This window comes from Artemia franciscana, chromosome 10, assembly GCF_032884065.1.
Source record: "Artemia franciscana chromosome 10, ASM3288406v1, whole genome shotgun sequence".
Classification (NCBI taxonomy): domain Eukaryota; kingdom Metazoa; phylum Arthropoda; class Branchiopoda; order Anostraca; family Artemiidae; genus Artemia; species Artemia franciscana.
The window spans coordinates 27,026,768-27,048,213 of NC_088872.1; the positions used below are offsets into that span (position 1 = coordinate 27,026,768).

General features: G+C 35.2%; 1 protein-coding gene across 1 annotated transcript in view; it reads right to left on the reverse strand.

Annotated features, from left to right (window-relative positions):
* Positions 1-306: 306 nt before the first annotated feature.
* The window catches only part of LOC136032001 (very-long-chain (3R)-3-hydroxyacyl-CoA dehydratase hpo-8-like), a 77,903-nt gene continuing 56,763 nt past the window's right edge, over positions 307-21,446 (reverse strand). The window contains exons 4-5 of the mRNA XM_065712068.1: positions 7,028-7,206; positions 307-479 (exon numbers count right to left, since the gene is read on the reverse strand). Of these exons, the coding sequence (XP_065568140.1) occupies positions 397-479; positions 7,028-7,206 (262 nt within the window). The 3' untranslated portion in view covers positions 307-396. The remainder of the gene's footprint in view (positions 480-7,027; positions 7,207-21,446) is intronic.

Genomic DNA, 21,446 nt, shown 5'->3' on the forward strand with positions numbered 1-21,446 from the left:
CCCCAAATATTTCTTATGTTTTCTTGGGGTTTTAAAGAGCCTACCTCCTTCCCTCAAATACATTTCTGCATACGTGCCTGCGTGCCATCAGTACTTGCAATAAAACAACTAGAAAGAAGGCCAGTGAGAAAGAAGAAACGAACGTCTTATACTCAGCTTGTTTGAAGCCTATTTAAAAGCAAAGCCAAAAATTATCGCAGCGCAACAATTACAGTTATTTATTTAAATCTCATGTCAACATATACTTTCATAGTCTTTCAAACCGTATTCTTTAACCATTCCTACTCCCAAGATAAAAGAAAACACTACCAGTAAAGGATTGTTAATTTTAAATAGATACAAAAGCCAACACCTAAAGCAAAGAAACTATAAATCTAGCCACAATTTTGGGCACATTTACTTCATCTTTTTGTCTGCTGGTTTAGGAGACAGTGTTCTCTTCCTTTGGCTGAACATGTGAAGATACAATTGTGGAAACACTAGAAAAAAGAATTGTCGTTCAAAGTCATCTAATTTGGTTACTTCGCTTTTTAAACACACTTTCATAAATCAAAGAAAAAATACAAAATTTTTATTTTCGATTTTCCCAAGAAAAGTCAAAAACAATTTTGAATTCTTTATATTTGTATCTTGAAAACAAAGGTAAACTTTGCAAGAAATTAACGCTCTTCAGAACTTAATGTTGCTGGGCCTCAAGAAACGCAATATAGCATTGAGGTTCCAATTCCACCTGCTATTGTCGAACGCCAATTATCAAACATAACTAGCGATATTGTTATCCCCCCCCCAAAAATTCCCGCTTAGGTGACTGTCATGCCGTACAGGCTTTGTGGCTTAAAATTTTCTGCTCGCAAATCAAATTATAACCAAATAATAAATAGCTAAATGACAAAATGACAAGGTAGTACATTCTATTTTCGTTCTGGTCTGTGGATTACATGGTAATGGAAAAGTCAGGAAAACGAATGAAATTTCAAACCACATAGTTATTCATCGAGTTACGCAACAAGAAGCATTCGAAAAAGCTAAAAAAAAAGAAAAAAAAATATATAGACTTGCTTTTTCAACATTAAAAAAATTAAATTGTGTTATCTTTAGGTTAATGTGTATGGTAAAAGAAAACTTCTTTTATATGAAGTAGTTTGGAGTTCTGTCGAAATAAACATAGTAAAATTTTGGCGCTGGAGTAGCCATAGGAATTGATCATATGTCTCATACGCAAAACAAAACAACACTTTTTCGATGTCTTTTTGACACAAAACCTTCCTTGAGGTATCTCAAGAAAAATCAAGCATATGTCGGTTAAATAACATATCTTCTATGCACAATAGTTTTTAGCTACTGGCAATGCGCTCTTATGGTAAACGCTTTCGACACTTGCAGGGTTTGAAAGATTCTATGGAAACAATTCTGTAATTCCAAACACCTGTCTTAATTAAAAAAAAGAAACTAGCTCGCCTAGAAAAGAAAAGTTGAGCTCTAAAGAGATGTGTCACTTAGAATTTCCTGACCTCACCTTCTTTCTTCTGTCTTAACTTGATACATAGAGGCAGGGGCTGACATAGCTGCATGCCCTATGTTAGCCTAAGGGGGCCAAAGGAAAGGGGAGTCCCTTTTTATCTAATACCAATAAATGAAAAAGAAAAAAGGATAAGATGACAATTAGGAACAAAGAATTTAAAGACAAAAAAAAACAAACAGCGCGTAGTCAAGAAGTTTGTGACTTTTTGTTCCTGAAGTTTGTCTAGTAGTTCTTCAATTGCGAGTTCCAACTTGGAGCACTACAAGGGTAGGCGGGCACCACTGAATTCATTTTTTGGTGGGTTGTTTGTTTTGATGCTATTTAATACTGAAAAACATAGTCTCACAAACATATGTAAATAAAAATTAACCTTAGCAAAACTATCGATAGGTCTCTATGTCACTGAAGTGTCGGGTAGTCTGAACCAATTATTAGAAACTGTTTTTTTTTATGTTTGTTTGAGAATTTCTTGCTTTCTTTTAAGAGCACTTCTTTTGATACTTGGGTTTACTGCTCTAATTTTGACAGCTTTATATATATATATATATATATATATATATATATATATATATATATATATATATATATATATATATATATATATATATATATATATATACACACAATATATATATATATATATATATATATATATATATATATATATATATATATGTGTATATATATATATATATATTTCAAAATATAGATTTTAGCAAACTGGTTCCCAGGAATTGAGCTGGATTCTAATCCAAATGTGTCTTTTTTTCTTATTATTAACTTAAAAAACTTTTTCCACGAGACAAGCTTTTCATAGAAAAGTAAAGAGCTCCATTAAGCCAAGAATGAGCAAAAATAAAGTGAAATACGCTTCGAAGCGTGAAATTACCACAAATCACTATAAATACAAAAATGAAACTCAAAACGAACAATTAAAAAAAAAAAACGAACAATATAAGTACAATTATAGCCGAGTCAAACTCAAAACGAGCAAAAGTTTAACATGAGTAGGGCTGATAACCCCTATACCTTCTCGAGACCGGAACACAATTTGCGCTTTGCTGAAAAAAAAAACAAAACAAAAAACAAACAAACAAACAAATGACCGTGAATTGTCCGTTAAATTGACAGATACTGACATCTTTTCGTTAAGGTGTTGATAATTTTTCATTTATGAAAGTAAGAAAGGTGAAAACATTTCAAACGAACTTTGTTTTCAGCAAAGCGCAAATTGTGTTCTGGTTTCGAGAATGTGTAGGGGTTAACAAACCTACTCATGTTAATTTTCGCTCGTTTTGAGTTTGACTCGGCTATCTATTGTAATTTCTGTCCGTTTTGAGTTTCTTGTGTTTATTGATAGTAATTTGTGGTAGTCTTACGCTTGGAAGATTATTTAACTTTATTTATGCTCATTTTTGGCTTAATGGAGCTCTTCACTATTCTTTAAAAAACTTGCCTCGTGGAAATTTTTTTTAATTAATTTCTGTTCTTTTTTTATTGACATAGTCTTTTTCATAGAAAAAAATCGTACATCTTTTCACTTTTCTTTTTATAAGAATCCATAGCATGGGTTGCTATTTGTATGTTGGAGAAACAATTCCAACAATTTTTAATCCTGACACAAACAGTATTTTTTAGTTTAATTTTATAGCTTCTGAAGTTGCCCTGAAAAATAAAAATTAATATCATTCCCAAAAGATTGTATATATGCTCTTTGACAACCTGGATACACTTACACTCTTTTGATTTATTTAAATTGTAAGAGCAGAAGTAGTAATAGCAGTATCCCCAAAAGTTTCAACTTAATACCCCCAGTCGTTCATGATATATTGCTGAGGTGTATTCTTGGCAACCATTTAACACAATGCCTTTTGATTTATTTTTAAAGCAAAATTTAGTTTTAAAGCATAATGGGCCAATTGAATAATTGTGGGGGGTTGACATGCCTAATATCTCTAAAGACATAGTTACTGGACCGTTCTGTATCATAGTTGCAGGACTTCCCCCTTCATATATCTAGTAAAACATTTAAAACAAGTAAAAATAAAGTGAAAACATTTTAAATATATGTTGTTTTCAGTAAAGCGCGAATTACGTTCTGGTCTTGAGAAGGCATGGGTATTGTCAGTCCTACTGGTGTGAATGTTTGCTCGTTTTGAGTTTGACTCAGTTATTCATTGTATGATTTAAATAAACAAAATATGTCTAAATGTTGTACCTTTTTGACTTTAATAAATTAAAAGCTATTAAAACTTCAAGGATTATATATATCAGTAAATGCATTCTAAATTGACAATACACAGCCTTTTTTTCAGTAAAGTGCAAGTGCAAATTATTTTCTGGCCTTGAGAGGGTATGGAGGTTGTCAAAGACATAATTTCCAGACCTTTCAACTACACTGACTAAAATGGCTGTCTCAAAATTTTGATTAGATGTGTTTTGGGAATTGCTGGGCGTGGGGGAGGGGGATTGTTGCCCTCCACTCACTTTTGACTAATAAAAAGGGCACTAGCCCTTTCAATTTCCAATTAAATGGGCCTTTTTTGAAGTTTTTACGACAACAAATGGCCATCTCAGAATGTCTCTCAGTTGCATTAATGGAAAATATAAGGTTTTGAGGAGTAGGGGGATCTCCACCATCAGATCACTCCAAATCTTAAAAAGGGCACAAGAACTTCTGATTCAGAGGCGCCATTTGGATCAAATCTTGGGGTGGGCATGAACTCCATCTTGCCCCCCCCCCGACTCACTTCGTGTCGCGCAATCATCTAGGAAATGGGCATTTGACAGAACTCGAGAATTTTATTATGTATCTTACCAACTTTCAAAGTTTACAATGATTAACAGCAAATAGCGTAATTACCCCAAGGGTTGTGAAGTAATTACGCTCTTTGGTTAATAGGCGTGCAGTAATTTCAAATCAATTGGACAGAATGGATTATGTTGGACATAATGGATTATTATGGCCGGCCAAGAGCCCTTTGTGGTGGAAGCTTGGGCCCCCCTGGGAAATCTGGGGTGGGCATTTGCCCACCCCTGACCCCCCCCCCCCCCAAATGGCGCCTCTGTTCTGATTACCAATCCAACGAGCCTCCTCCGAAATTTATACAGTCATCCTTTCTATATATAGCTTATATACCCCAAGGGCATAACTTACCTTGCCCTGAGGGGCAAGGGCCCTGGGGGGTGTCATCCTCAAAGACATAATTTCCGGTCCTTTCAACTACACTGACCAAAATGACTATTTCAAAATTTTGATTGGATACGTTTGGGGAAATGGTGGTCGATGGAAGGGGTTTAGTTGCCCTCCAATTACTTTTTACTAATAAAAAGGGGACTGACCCTTTCAATTTCCAGTCGAATGAGTTGTTTTCGAAGTTTCTACGGCAAAAAATAGCCGTTATAAAATTTCTATCAGATGCATTTCGGGAAAATACGATGTGTGGTGGGGAGTATCCACCCTCCGATCACTCTTAAGTCTCAAAACGGGCACTAGAACTTCTGATTGTGAGTCCAATGATCCCCCTTTGAAGACTATGCGATCATCCTTTCTAAATGTATCTTATATTCCCCCAAGGCAGTAGTATGCCCAAGATGGTTTTAACAAGTAAGATATGGGGTAAAGTATTAGAGCAACTAGTCCCTCAAGACGTTATTACGCACACCTGGGCAATACTATGGCGCACATGTTTAGTACACTTACGTAATAGGGTTCGCTTGTTACGTCATAGGGAATGTTTTTATTGAGAAGCAGGCGTCTGATTCTTAAAAAAACCTAAAGGTGTAGGGAAAAACCTTGAAGTTCCGCCAATATCAGGATTTCCTTGAATGTTATGTCATAGAGTTTGCTTATTATATAGCAAGGTTTTGATTGTTTAGAAAAACCTTCCGGTTCCCGCCAAACTATATTTCCTTGGTTGTTATGTAGTAGAACTTTTTAGAGGCGGTTAGTCAAGCAGGGAAGTCCTGGCTGTAACTGAGGGGGACACACATGTGAGCGTCACATAATTAAGGTGCATACATGGGACTTGGCGCAATCTTGCGTGCCTTGTTAGATTTACTGAGGTGATGTAATTTTACGTGAATTCTTATATTTATTAGGAACTACCTGTTGGTGTGGCGCTTTTCGCTACACCAACACCTAGTTGGTAGGGGCACTTCGCGCCCCCCCAAGCCTCCCGCGCGCATAAGTCGTTACGCGCTGTATTAGTTACGCGCCATTGTAGTTGTGTCTCTGTGTCCCACCTGTGAATATATATATATATATATATATATATATATATATATATATATATATATATATATATATATAAATATATATATATATATATATATATATATATATTATATATATATATATATATATATATATATATATATATATATATATATTATATATATTATATATATATATATATATATATATATATATATATATATTATATATACATATATATATACATACATATATATATATATATATATATATATATATATATATATATATATATATATATATATATATATATTCCATTGCGAGATTGACTTATGAAACCAGTAATTATTACACAACTAACTCTCGAGGCCAGAGAAAATCAGTTATGCCAGAGTTTATTGATCTTCAAGAGTACTATAGGGCTATAACATTCAAGGCCAGAGAAATCGATTGTGTAAGAGTTTATTGATCTTCAAGAGTGCCTTAGGGCTATATCATTTCGCAACTAACACGCAAGGCCAGAGAAATCAGGTACGTAAAACTTCATTGATTCTCAAAAGTAACTTAGGGCTACATCATTGCAATATTTGAGGGTTTTTACCAATAGTTCTAAAAATAATTTATTAGCATCGCTTTGTTACTTCAGTTGACCACCACGTCATTCCTTCATCCTTAGGAGGCCCCGGTTCAAATTCTACACCAGTCAAATATTTCTGTAATCATTGGAAAATGCTTAGCCATCATCTTAGATCACTACGCAATCTGTTTCGCAATAGCATCAAGAAAGGTAGAATCCCCTTATCCAGGTTTGTTCACAGTTCATTGTTCCTCAAGAGCGCCTTAGGAAATCGCCATTACCAGATTTGTTCCGATCTCATTGGTCTTTTAGAACACCATTAGAATCACCCAACAAATCAGTTACGTAAGAGTTCATTGATCCTTAAGAGTGCTTTAGGGCTATATCACTGCACAACTAGCACTCAAGTCTAGAGAAATCAGTTGCGTAAAAGTCAGTTGCGTAAAAGTTCATTGATCTTCAAGAGTGCTTTTGGGCTATATTATTGCGTAACTAACTCTCAAGGCCAGAGAAATAAGTTACATAAAAGTTCATTGATCCTCAAGAGTGCCTTAGGGAATCGCCGTTTAACCTTCTTCATGAAACTAAACCAATAAGGAAGAAAAGAGTAGTGGCTATGGCAGCAACCTTATCAAGACGACACATACTACTAGCAGCTGTATTATAATCATAATGAGTCTTACAATCATAAATTTAAAAAGGTTTGTGTTACCTGGTATATATGAAAACATATATAAAACGATGAACCAGCTAGTGTGCCATGTGAAATTGATTTTGTTCGGCAAATTATAGGAAAGATTTCCATTAGCGCTGAATTCTGCAAAGGCATGGTAGCAAATGATCAATTCCCCAGTGATGCCAATAGGATATAATACGATGAAAAGAGTGTACCTACAAAAAAAGGAAAAAATTAAGTTTTATTTTTTTTAAATCAGTAACCTAAAAAAGTTAAGGTCACCATTCATAGGAACTGAATATTAACATATCACTGTATTACCCCTCAAAGTATAGTACAAGTAGATAATTCTAGTATTTTATTACTTCCTTTTTAAAATAATCTCCCACCACTGCTGACCGCAAGTTAATTGAACGAAAAAAGTAGTCGAAATTCAGAGTCACTTACGCCACTTCAATATGGAAAACTATGAAATACACCATTATACGAGGCATAAATCATTCACAAAGAGATATGAATTAACTGCCGACATGTCAAATATAAGAAACTTCATAAAATTTACGAACAAGAAAAAAATATAATACCAATACAACCAATTCCTGTGCACTTCTTAAAGCTCCTTGTTTTGAAACAGGTGACTCTAGGGATATTTCACCCAGGACAATGGTGCCTTTAGAAGTCTGCAAACCTGGAAGACTACACCCATAGAAATTGCGACCACGTGCAAAAATCAACAGATTGTAAGCTTTTATTAAATGTAATGATTAACTCATTATTATAAGATAAATACTACTATTAAATTTAATAAACATCCCGGTCAGCTACACAGGACTGGTAACCTTATCTGTAGGGCTTCAGCGTGGGTACGTGCCCAAAAACATTGGCTCTGGGTTCTATCAAGAGTTATAACAACCTTTCCTGAGGGTAAGTATGAGGCCATTGACAGTTTCTAATCAGTTTTAAAGGCTAATCGGTAGCTACCAATACAGCTGAAAAGTAGACATTCATTCAACCCTCCTGTAACAAGTTTCGTAATTTACATGAAACATTTCAAATTTAAACATGTTCTTCGAACTGTTCATCATAGAGCCGTATACAGGATTTTTTTTTTTCGGGGGGTGTTTTATGTAAGGATTTTTTTCGGGGAGGAGGGTACACAAAAAAAAACTCAAAAACGCATATAGAATTGCTTATGTCCATTTTATTACGTTTTTACGAGTCAAGCAAACATTCCGGGGGTTCAGACCCCTAATCCCCCTGGATACGGCCTTGGTTCATCAACAGGGCAAAATAGAACATTTTTCTATGACCATGTGCAAAAGCAAATCTCGCAAATTTTGTCTAATCTTTTGTTTGATTAGACATTTTAGTATGCTCACTTGAAATAAAGAAGAAAAACAAAACTGCTTCGAAAAAAACCCGTTCTTGTGTGAAAAAGGTAAAAAACAAGCATTTGACTATCATAACAGAAAATATACAGAAAAAATATGAACCGCCTAGAAGTTAAGCCTGTTGAAGCATAAAATTTCGCACAGATTGGCAAAATTGGTTTTAAGTTCCACAAGAGTTCAGTTGGGGCTTTTCATCTTGTGCCATCCTAGATGCCTTTGTTTTAGATTCAAGAGATACTTGTCCCAGCAAGACCCCTCGTAGACTTACAGAGACTATGTCATTTTCTGAGGGCCCACGCTCTCGTTCAGGCTAAGTATGAACATCCAGCAGCTGTCGAGACGTCATGTAATTCACGAAGGTACTGCGTATTTATAGTTGGCGATGCCAACGACCTTAAAATGGATTCCTTTTGTGCTTCACTTAAAGTAAAGCAAATTGTTAAAACACCGACGACTCGGGGAAATACCTCTCTTGATGTTATTTTAACTAATATGTATAATTTTTACACCCCTCCCTTAACTTTGCCCCCATTAGGTGGGAGTTATCATCTTTCCATTCTTTTGTCCCCCTCCTCAACTTTTAAGCATACTTTCTCAAAGACTTATAGCACTTACCGCCCCCTTCAAAATTCTGGTCTTCTTTCTTTTGGTATGTGGCTGAGTACTGAAGATTGGTCCGACATTTATAGCTTACAAAACCTTGATGAGAAAACAGCCATGTTTCATAAAAAGCTAATTGATAAATATCAAATTTGTTTCCCAGAAAAAAGGTTTAAAAGGTGCTCAAGTGACAAACCCTTTATTAATCAAACAATAAAAACACTAATTAGAACCAAATTGAAGCTGTTTAAGAATGGTAAACTCGATCAAGCCAATATATTAAGAAAATCAATTAAAAGAGAAATTCGTAAATTGGCACGATCATACTACAAAAATAAGATCGAAGAATTGTTCACTAATAAGCCAAAAAACTGGTATTCCGAGGTTAAAAAGCTATTTGGCAGGAGTCTTGACCAGCTTAATTTTAACTTACCAGAACCCCCTGATGTTACTGCAAATAGTCTAAATAAATTTCTCGCTTCCATTGTCCAGAGCCTTCCAGCATTGCCAATCCAATTATCAACAGGAGCCCCATCCCCTCTTTTCCCGACTGTTTCCCCGTCTGAGATTGAAAGAAGAATTAATAAACTAAAAAAGACAAGTGTTTGTCCTTTGGATATCCCATTTCCTCTTATTAGAGCCTTCGGTGACTTCCTGTCTAAGCCCTTGTCTGTCCTGTTTAACGAAATTACTAAGTCTGGGCAAATTCCAACAATTAGGAAACAGGGTTTTATTACCCCTTTGAAAAAGAAAAACGGAAAGCCTGGCTTTGATGGCGTTCGACCTATTACGCTTACTCCTATTTTTTCAAAATTGTATGAAGGATTCCTTGCAGATTTGCTAAAGGAAAAAATCCTACCTCTTACTGACCTGAAACAATTTGGAAACCTAAAATCAACTTCTACTTCCCACTACCTCGTTTCTCTTATTGACCACATCGGGAAAATCCTCGAAAAACCTAATTCCTGGCTAAACTTAATTTCTATTGACCTTCAGAAAGCCTTTGACCTTGTTAACCACAATATTTTAATTGATAAACTAGAAAGCGAGTTCAATATCGATCCCTTACTGGTAAAATTGGTTGCCTCCTTTTTAACAAATAGATCACAGGTGGTTAAATACCAGAACCATTACTCAAATCCTCTCCCTATCTACAATGGCATACCCCAAGGAACTCTCCTAGGCCCCCTCCTTTTTTCAGTCATGGTTAACAGCCTTGCGAAGGAAGTTCCTGACCGTTGGAAATTTGTTGATGACCTAACGATTGTTGAAAGTTGCTTCAGAAATTTACTAAGTGACCCTATGAGTATTCTCAATGAAATTGGAAGTGAGGCTTTGGACCTAGATATGACCGTAAACCCCTCTAAGTCCATGATAATGCCGATTTGTTTCCTCAAATCCTCGCCCTGTTTTCTTAATCCTATCCCTCCTGAAATTTATGCATCCTCGGTTAAATTACTTGGAGTCACAATTTCTTCAAATTTAAAGTGGGATATCCACGTTAAAGATATTATCCATAAAGCTAATGCATCTATCGCCCTCCTTAAGCTCCTAAATAAATAAAGCGTCCCCCCTTCTCACTCCTTAAGGTTGTACACGTCTTTTGTCCGTCCGCATCTTGAATATGCTTGTCCAGTTTGGCACCCTGGCATCTCCCGTGAAGAATCAGACAAAATTGAGTCAATCCAAAAAAGAGCCTTGCGAATAATTTTCAAAGAAGGCAAGGTGCCTTACTCTCTGCTCGTATAAAAAAGCTAGTTTGGAAACCCTTGAGCGAAGGAGGTCGTCGTTGTGCCTCCGTTTTTCAAAAAATGCAATAACGAACCCTCGGACGGCAAGTATTTCCCCCAAACGTCACTCACCATCCAGATTACGACAGCCTCGAGCTGTTTCTGAGCCTATCCCAGTTTTGTCTCCCATTCGCTGCGTTACTTCCAGATATGAAAAAACCTTTGTCCCCTTCATCACAGAAAAAATAAATAAAATAGCCAATTAGTTTCTCCTCCCCCCTTTTTTTGTGAGGTGCTTTAGGTCGTTACAATAATTTGCTTGCCTCCCGCTGTTTTGGTTTAGTTTCCCTTTTAATTCATATGTGTTTTTCGTGTGTTTTATGCTTCGTTCTTTTTTTTTGTGAGTTTTTGGACTTTTTTTTCAGTGTCCCTTTTAATTTGTAGATATATATGTTTATTTCTTGTTCATTTCTGTGTTATTATACTTTTTTTGTCCCCTTTCCTTTTTTCCTGACTTATATATTTTTTATTTATTTTTTTGACTCATAATTTGATGATTTATTATTATTAGCTTTGTGTTTTTTGCTTTGTTTGTTTTATTAGTCGACTCCGAAGTCCGAATTCGGCCCTTTGAGGGCTTGTGATAGTGATTTTTTCGAAATAAATATCTTATCTTATCTTATCTTATCTATCTTATAGAGGAAATAAGTAGGATGGCAATTACTGTGTAGATTATCTAATAATAATAATGAGTGTTAATTTTCAACGGGCGCCATCTTTTACAAGCATTAAATAAAAAAAAAACAAGTTTTTTTTAACTGAAAGTAAGGAGCGACATTAAAACTTAAAACGAACAGAAATTACTTCGTATATGAAAGGGGCTGCTTCCTCATCAACGCCCCGCTATTTACGCTAAAGTTTGACTCTTTCTCTCAACTCTTCTTTTTAAAACAGTAAAAAATAATGTGATTTTCGTTAAGATTCTATGACTTTTAGGGGGTGTTTCCCCCTATTTTCTAAAATAACGCAAATTTTCTCAGGCTCGTAACTTTTGATGGGTAAAACTAAACTTGATGAAACTTATATATTTAAAATCAGCATTAAAATGCGATTCTTTTGATGTAGCTATTGGTATCAAAATTCCATTTTTAGAGTTTTGGTTACTATTGAGCCGGGTCGCTCCTTACTACAGTTCGTTACCACGAACTGTTTGACTGTTTTACGTGTGCAACCTTCAATGAGCAGCACTTGGCTATTTTATTGATTCAAGGAAACAAAATTGAGATTCACATTACTAGACCATTTTGTAGCAATAAAATTCCATAATTAACGCAACGAAAACTGTAATCTACTCATTAGTGACGGCAATTCAAATAGGGAGTTGCGCAATGGAGATTTTTCTCGACCAATTCATTATAAACAAGATGTATGTTTGTTTACAACATATTCACACAAAAGTCTACATAAACTTTTTACTCGGCCAATTCATTATACACATCACGGAAGTTTATTGAAAAATATCTACATACAAACCTGTACATAGGGGAGGATGGAACATTTCAGATCTCTCCCCCCCCCCCTATACAAAATTCCTTTTGAGACTCTTATAAAATTATGGTTGTGTGCAACTATGTCGAAATGCATTTGATGAGATTTAACTAAGCCTATATTTGTATTGCAAAGGAAATTTAAAAAGCGACCATCGGCTAAAGTGATATATATATATATATATATATATATATATATATATATATATATATATATATATATATATATATATATATATTATACAACATTCTACCCTGTACCATCAAATTAAATGGTGCTGCGTCTACAGTCTACCCATTACGTCCTTTCAATTCGTCTCGAGGAGACGCAAAGCGACAGAATACACAAACCCTTAGAAAGAAACCAACTGAACTTGTATCGCTTGGACATTCTTACTTATATCGTTATTGCGATATTGATACTCAGTCCAATATATTAATACCGACATCGTTGGGCAAGTGGTTCAATTAATCGAAAGATGGGCGCTTTTCTATGAAACGAGAGGAATGCTTCTTCTATAAATCACGAATAAACGCAAAATTATAGTTCCATAAGTCTTTTAGGGATCCTAAAAACCCTGCTGTTATAATGACGATAAAACAACTTGAGTGACCAGTAATTTGTTACAGTTTGAGTCCGCTATCCAAGATAGTCATTATGAGCTGGTACTGCCCGACTATGGGAATTACGGACAGATGTTCCCGTCGTGATTTTAGCATCTAACTTGTGAAAATAATTAAGAGGAAAAGCAAGTGTCAGTCGGTTTTCACTTGTAAAACGGCATTTTAACATTGGAAAATTTGATAATTGGCAGTTTGTTTTGGCTAATGGTATAACAGGAATGACCCAATACACTACTGTTACATAGTCACTAAACTTATGTAATGATAATGAGTATATTAATTTACGAGAAAATGTAATGGAAACTGTTAGTAACAAAACTGAGGTGAATTTTATATGTCGCTAATGTCGTAGAGCAACACTAGCGCTCTCATAGCTTTTTTATTATTATTAGGCTATTATTATTGCCATCAAAAGTCTATAACTCACAAACGTAAGAGAAAAAAATTATAATCTCTCAGTACGGGGACAATAAAACGGACAAGGGAATTTCCTCAAAAATTTGCAAATTTTAGAAATTAAGATCCTTTTTTACTATACTAAATAGAATAAGAAGGAAAACAAACCATCATAACTCCGTAAGTATCAGGTCAATGTAACTTCGTAAGTGTATATTGTAATGGCATTATCTCTTCAAAACTTGGGAGTCAAAATTCTATTTATCTCTTCTAGATTTAAAGGAAGTAATCCTAGATAGGTTAATCTGGGAATACCGAATTCCAAATGTCGCATTCCAAAATCTTCAATATTGTTCTGATTTTTTGAAATTGTGCATGTAACAATTGAATTATAATTCAAACGAGAATTCAAAACCATGGGTGACCTTCTGTTTCATTTTTAAGTCTTACACAGGACTTCGGAACTGAGATTTCTAGATCCGTGATGCTATATTTATTAATATTCTTAATATATACTTATTAAGATATTAATATTTATAATCAATCTTTGATTACGTCTATGCAGTTGTATGTTGAGCTAATATCTGGCCAAACAGGAAAAAAAGTTAAACGGATTTTTTCTTTATCAGTTTTAGCGAATACTTTCCAGAAAGGCACAGCATACACGATATGAGGCTGAGCAAGAGTATTGCAAGGACTGACGAGGTGAAAACAATTGAAAAAGTTAAAGCATAGGTGGAAACAATTGCAGTGTAGGGGACGGACATCCGGCAAGACTGTGAACGTTTAGAAGACTATGAGCATGCCATAGTATTATTAGTGAAATCTACATTAAAACTGTCATTTTTACGTAAATTTTACGATCCCAATCGTTTTATAAAACTATTGCAATATAAATATCCTTTCAATACTTTGAATCCGACTGCCTATTACAGAATTTTGCTCGATAACATTTCGGTCCTGTTTAGATTAAATAAAAAAAAGCAAGTTTTTTTAACTGAAAGTAAGGAGCGACATTAAAACTTAAAGCGAACAGAAATTACTTCGTATATGAAAGGGGCTGCTTCCTCATCAACGCCCGGCTCTTTACGCTAAAGTTTGACTCTTTCTCTCAACTCTACTTTTTAAGAGCGGGACGTAAAGAGCGGGACGTTGATGAGGAAGTAGCCCCTTTCATAAACGAAGTAATTTCTGTTCGCTTTAAGTTTTAATGTTGCTCCTTACTTTCAGTTAAAAAACTTGTTTTTTTTAACCCTCTCGCAACATTCTTGGACCACTGGGTCGATACGATCACCCCTGGGGAAAACAAAACAAAACAAATAGACACGCATCCGTGATCTGCCTTCTGGCAAAAAATAAAAAAATTCCACAGTTTTTTAGGTAGGAGCTTGAAACTTCTACAATAGGGTTCTCTGATCCGCTGAATCTGATGATGTGATTTTCGTTAAGATCGTATGACTTTTAGGGTTTTTTTTTCCCTATTTTCTAAAATAAGGCAAATTTTCTCAGGCTCGTAACTTTTGATGGGTAGGACTAAACTTGATGAAACTTATATATTTAAAATCAGCATTAAAATGCGATTCTTTTGATGTCGCTATTGGCATCAAAATTCCAGTTTTTAAAGTTTTGGTTACTATTGAGCCGGGTCGCTCTTTACAAGTTCGTTACCACGAACTGTTTGAAAGGACTCTAGATCCTCAGATTGTCGTTCGTACAACAACCCTTTTGTTAATCTACGGCTAGTGACTCGATAAAATCATCAAAAAAAAAAAAAAAATTACAGGCTTGGCCATCCTTTTCAGAAAAAAAGAGAAAAATGTAATTTTTGTGTCGTTAAAAACTTGAGTCTTCTCAGACCCGTTGAATTTTACAGTAGAATTTTCATCAAAATTGCATCTATTTTTGGGAATATCTCGTCCATTTTCAATAATGATAAGAAATTGTCTTATACTGAATACTTTTGATGAGCAAATTGAAATATAATCAATTTTGTATATCTAGAATCAGCACACAAATTAGATTTAAAAGGTTACTCTTTATTTATAGTTTGTTACTGCAATCTATTCAATCCAGCGATCTCTTAAATGTTAGAGAGGCTGCCACCAATCTCCCACCCGCCCTCGAACCCCGTTGTTTACATTCAAGCTTAATATTCGTAAGACATTGATAATCATCCGTGAAAAATTACTAACCTTAAAATACTTGTCGGGGAAGGGGGATGGGTGTATAATGTGAAAAAAAAATTATGGTCATGGTTTTCATGTTCTTTGAGAGCTCTAAGAAAAAAATATGCAGGAACATTCCTTTATCTTCTACGGTAAGCTTAAAATACTCCTAAAGGAAGAGGGAAGCTCCCAGCCCCCTGCATCCATATTCTACGCTGAATCCAGAAAAAATGGCACTCTTTAGGCCCAAATTGTTGCTATGCAACACGCAATTACAAGAAACGTGGCTTTGCTTAAGAAAATTTATTTTGTCATGGTTGCAGCAGTAGCTGTAGCCTAGTAAAGAGCTAACCACATCCCATAGCAAGCAAAAGTAAAAAAAAAAAAACGCGTTTAGAAAAAACTGCCAAGTAGAAAAATTGCCATCTAACGCTGATTCAGCAATGGTAATTATCATCTCGATTTGTCTTAAAAGTAAAAATTTATTGCGAAAGAAAGTTACGGCGATTTCGAAAAAAACCTGAAACCCCTCGAAAAAGACGTCAAATCAAAATAAAAAGTGTACCATTGGCATCAGTATAGTCCAAAACCTAATACAGGGAAATTACAGTCCCCCACCTTGAACAACATGGAAATCACTTTTTTGCATGAGTAGCACTGATCTGTCTCACGTTTTTTTTTCTTTTTTTCCTTTTTTTTCCGGGCTAGCGGTCTACCGAATATCATAGAGGGATGCTTAATATTCATTCAAAAGCTATTTCTCCAATCTAAGTGCTTTTTATAAATTTCACTACCTGCAAGTGCCATATGGCACAAAAATGGTACTTTTTGTGCCATTTTTCAAGGGGTGGGGCTAGCAGGCTATCAGAATATCTTAAAAAGATTTTTAATAGCTCATATCGAAGATATTGCTCATATGTACGTCCTTTATATAAATTCCACCATCAGCAAGTTCCAAATGTCACTAAAAACGGCACTTTTGGTGCCGTTAGTCCCAAGTGGAAAAGATGGGGCTAGTGGGCTAGCAGAACTTTTTTAGAGTGATGTTTAATGGCTCATTTGAAGCTATTACTCATATCAACGAGATTTTTGTCAATTCTACCATCCTTAAGTGGTTTATAGCACTAAAAACAACACTTTTGGTGTCACTTCTTAAGTAGAAAAGCATGGAAGTATACAACGATATCATTGTAATAATTAGGGTCTAAAATCCTTGACTGAAATTTGCAAGAACACCTCCAGTATGTTCCAACTCTAAGCCCCCTTAATAAGCTACGTAATTAAGGTACAAACACCAATATATCGAACTAGATTATTAGAGGCGTGATTTTGTTAGTACAGCGTTGGACTTCAAATTGAAGTCTAATTAGAGTCTCTTATGTTCCATTCCCGCTTTTTTCTTTCTTTTTTTTTTCAATCGCAGTTTCGTCCCTTATATGATTATTTGTAAGATAGGATAATTTCATTATTTTTGTAAGTGTGATGCCCTTATTTTCTTAAAGCATGACCTGGAAAGGTATTTTGTCTTACATGTTGATTCAACAGGGAATAGAGGTCATCCGGTTCATGATTTGCAACGACATTCTTTGCAGATCACTAAATACATACCCCAACGAATGGCATAATTTTGTCAAAATTCTGTGGGGAAGGGCGGGGGTCAAAGTTGGAGCCAATTTTTCCCAAATCCAGTTAAAATGACAGAGAAAACTGAAAAACGAGCCATATAGTAATAAAAAAGGTAAAGATGTATTAGAGAAAACTGACCTGTTTCAGTGGATGCTTGAATTACGCAAGCTTATCTTAGTTTTGACAACATTTATGGAGAAACTAAGTTTCAGCTGGGGAGAAACTGGAGTCTGTGGGAAAACTCAGGTCTGGGAGGGGTAGTTGCCCCCTCTGCCTCATAGCAAATTACACCCCGGACCCCAACCTCTAACCATTTAAGAGTTGGAGAAGTGTAGGCATTTGCTTCTGGAACCACTCAAAGTTGTATATTATAAGAAGGATTTCTTATTTTTATATTTACTTATTGAAATTATTGACTTATTTTCACTGTTTGATTGACAGGATAAAACTATTTGTAATTTATAGCCTAAAGAGAAATCCTAGTACTAAAAACCTATTTACATTTTTTTTCTGTGATATTTTTTTCAGTTGTCAAGTTACATTTTCACTTTTTTTAGGATTTTACACCCTCCCATCCCTACACAAGGGTCTACCTCTCCTTAATTATAGTAACTGCATTATGAAGCAAATCACTATTATGAAATAATACACTAAAATAAACGCCAGAAACAGTTTTGTGCAATAAGAAGGGAGATGTCACCCTGCAGCACCCTTGTTGACATAACCCATGTTTTTCCACGGATTCTCTTTTGTTACAGTAGCCTTCTTGTTTCTGCTAGTCAGTAGGCGATTTATAAAGCCTTGTCTTCATTATGGCTTTTTCAGGCAAAGTGGGCCGAGTAAAAACAGCATTTTGTTCATCGAAAAACAAACGTTCCTGAAAAAAGCAATTTTAAATGCGCCCGATTTGCCTTTTTGAGCCTTAAAAAGTACCAAGTGGGTTTGCCTAAAAAGCTAAAAAAGCACGGGCGACATTACCTGAAAAAGCTATAATGAAGACAAGGTCTAATTAATATTAAGGATGCTAGGAGGCTAGTAGGAGGAATATGAAATACCGAGAATTTGTGAACTTCAGAGTTGGGGTTTTGAACAATTGAGATCATAATATCCCCCATTTTATTATTCCCAGTCTGTCTAGTCCGGAAATGGCACCCAAAGTATGATTTTTGGTGTCATATGGCACTTTATGATGGTGCTATCTAGTCGATAGCGCAATAGACTAGATAGACAGTTTTTTTGTGTAGGATCTTATTCTCCTCCTCCTTACACAAATATCTAACACCCCTCCTTAATAATAGAGCACTGAATTATGAAGCAAATCACTTCCGGTATATAAAGGATTAAAGTAAACATGCGAAACGTTTTTGTGCAATAAGAAGGGGTGTGTCACCTTGAAGCACCCTTGTGGAAATTACCCATCTTTTTCCGCGGAAACATCTTGCCCGACAATCTGATCCCCGCTGAAAATTTCCCGTGGACAATTCCACCGTAATATTCTCTCCATATGTAAGATTGTGCATCCAAAGAGGAAGAAAGACAAATGAAAACAAACTCAGTTTATACTACCATTTATCGTATCTACATGAGAAATGATTTTTTTTTTTTAAATTTAGGTTCATTTCTAAGGAATGAGCGGCTTTCTTATTTAGGGACAGGTCAAATAACTCCCTAACCCTGAAGGCACATTTCTGTCGAGCAAGCGAAAATTTCCACAAGCATGTAGAAATGCAAACCTGCCCGCTTAGTTAACCTTTTGTTTCGAAGCAACTCGCCTGGAGCTACTTTCTTAAGTGCTACAAAATTTAATTTTTTTATGCAAAGAATTATAGATCCATTTCTTTTTTTTAATTTATTTTACAAAAAAAACTCTGTGTTTGGATTTTTTTTTTCACTCTAAACTTATTTTTTCCTTCAATTCTTGGACGGCTTCTTCGTTCAGCTCTTTAATAAGGGTTGTGTTGTCTTATCTCCTATAGACTAGAGGAGATTAGAAATTATATTAAAAAATAAGTTTACAACTGAAACTAAGGAGCAGCCTTAAAACTTGAAACGAACAAAAATTATTCCATTTAAATAAAAAAGATCATGGCGGTATTGTTTCTACATTAAATTTTCATCAAAAACGAGCAAAAATTAATTTTAAAAAACAAAATCTCTCCGAGGAAAGTAAAGAGCGAAGTTCAAACTTAAAACGACAAAAATTATTGCTTCACATCCTATCTAATATATATCAACAAAACTAGTACAAATAAATCAACGGGTGATATTTCCCTATGTTTGTAGAATTACAGAAAACTAGCACTTTACTGAAAACACAAAAGCCAAGCATAAAAAATAAGAATTTGACTTAGGAGTCAAAAGTAAGTACGTAGCCTCACGAAAGCAAACTAGTCTATATAACTTTTTATAGTCTCATAAGAGATGTGATATCAGTAACTTTCAGCATAACATTAAAATTAACTTAAAAACTTAGTCATAAAAATAATAAGTTTAAAATCATTAAACAGCATACAAAATAATAAATTGATTTATCAGGTAACATTTTGGTCTCACCTAGTGTTACTCGAAATGAAGAACATACCAACCGTAATATGAACTCTGGAAATCCGGTTATTCCTCTCTGTAAAACGGGATTTCCATGTTGTGATACAAACTCTAAAACGAGTCTGTAGTCTTAATACTAACAAGATTGCTTCACTTTGAACTTGTCTGCAAAATAATCATAAAATGTCGTTTTCACATCGAAAACGACAGTCAATCATTAAACTGAGCTCATTGTGCAGAAGTGATGTCAAATTAAACCAAACACAATAAAGCAACAATCTAATATAGCTTTACTTTTATACCGACAAAAGTGTCCTTAAATGGTTTACTTTTACCGTATATAACTCCTATATTGTTTTGTGTTTTCAGTAAAGCGCTAGTTTTCAATAATCCTACAAACACAGAGAAATACCACCAGTTGATTTGAAGTAATAATTTTTGTTCGTTTTAAGTTTCAACTTCTCTCTTTACTTCCCTCGGTAAAACATTGTTTTTTTAAATTATTCCTTAGAAAAGTTGCTAAACATTTCCGTTTCCGTTTGAAAAAGCCATATTTCGATATTCTAGGACCATCAGTCTAATACAACTACCCAAGAAAAAAACAACAACAAAGAAATGGACCGCGAACTTTCACATTTTACAAATAAAAACTTAGAACTTCCGCTGTGGGGTTCTCCCATAGGCTCAGTTTTATGCACTCGACTCCCGATTATGCGCGGTTCGATTAGATGCAATGCGGATTAACCGTGGCAACGCAAATTAAAAGAGTTATAAATACAAAAATTGTAAGAAAATACAGTACAAAGAAAACGTGTGTTTCTTCTGTAAAGGCATAATAATTTTAAAATCATGTTAAGGTACTTTTCTTGTAAAAATAAACCATGTTGCACTGCATACTATATATTTCGCAAAAAAACAAACAAAAAAAACAAAAAAAAAACAAGAGCTAAGAGCTCATATGGCACTTGTGACGAGGCAAGAAGAGCTAAGAGCCAAGAGCTCATATGGCATGAGCTCTAACAAAATTCTAAGAATCAATAGATTGATTTAAAAGGAAAAGCAGAGGCTTAATGCCGGTCAGGATTTAAAATAAGAGCTCTAAGTCACGATGTCCTTCTAAATATCAAAATTCATTAAGATCCGATCACCCACTCGTAAGTTATAAATACCTATTTTTTTCTAATTTTTCCTCTCCCTTTAGCCCCCCAGATGGTCAAATCTGGGAAAACGACTTTATCAAGTCAATTTGTGCAGCTCCCTGACACACCTACCAATTTTCATCGTCCTAGCACGTCTACAAACACCAAACTCGCCAAATCACTGAACCCCTCCCCCCAAAGAGAGCGAATCCGGTACGGTTACGTCAATCACATATCAAGGACATTTGCTTATTTTATCCACCAAGTTTCATCCCGATTCATCCACTACAAGTGTTTTCCAAGATTTCCCCCTCCAACTCCCCCCAATGTCAAAAGATCTGGTCGGGATTTGAAATAAGAGCTCTGAGACATGAATTGCTTCTAAATATCAAATTTCATTAAGATCCGATCATCTATTCGTAAGATAAAAATACCCCAATTTTCACGTTTTCCCAGAATTCCGGTTTCCCCCTCCAACTCCCCCCAATGTCACAGGATCTGGTCGGAAGTTAAAATTAGAGCTTTAAAGCACAAGATCCTTACCCCCCCCCCCCCAACTCCACCAAAGAGAGCAGATCCGGTCCGGTTATGTCAGTCACGTATCTTAGACAGGTTTTTATTCTTCCCATCCAGTTTCATCCTGATCTCTCAGCTTTAAGTATTTTCTAAGATTTCCGGTCCCCCCCCCAACTG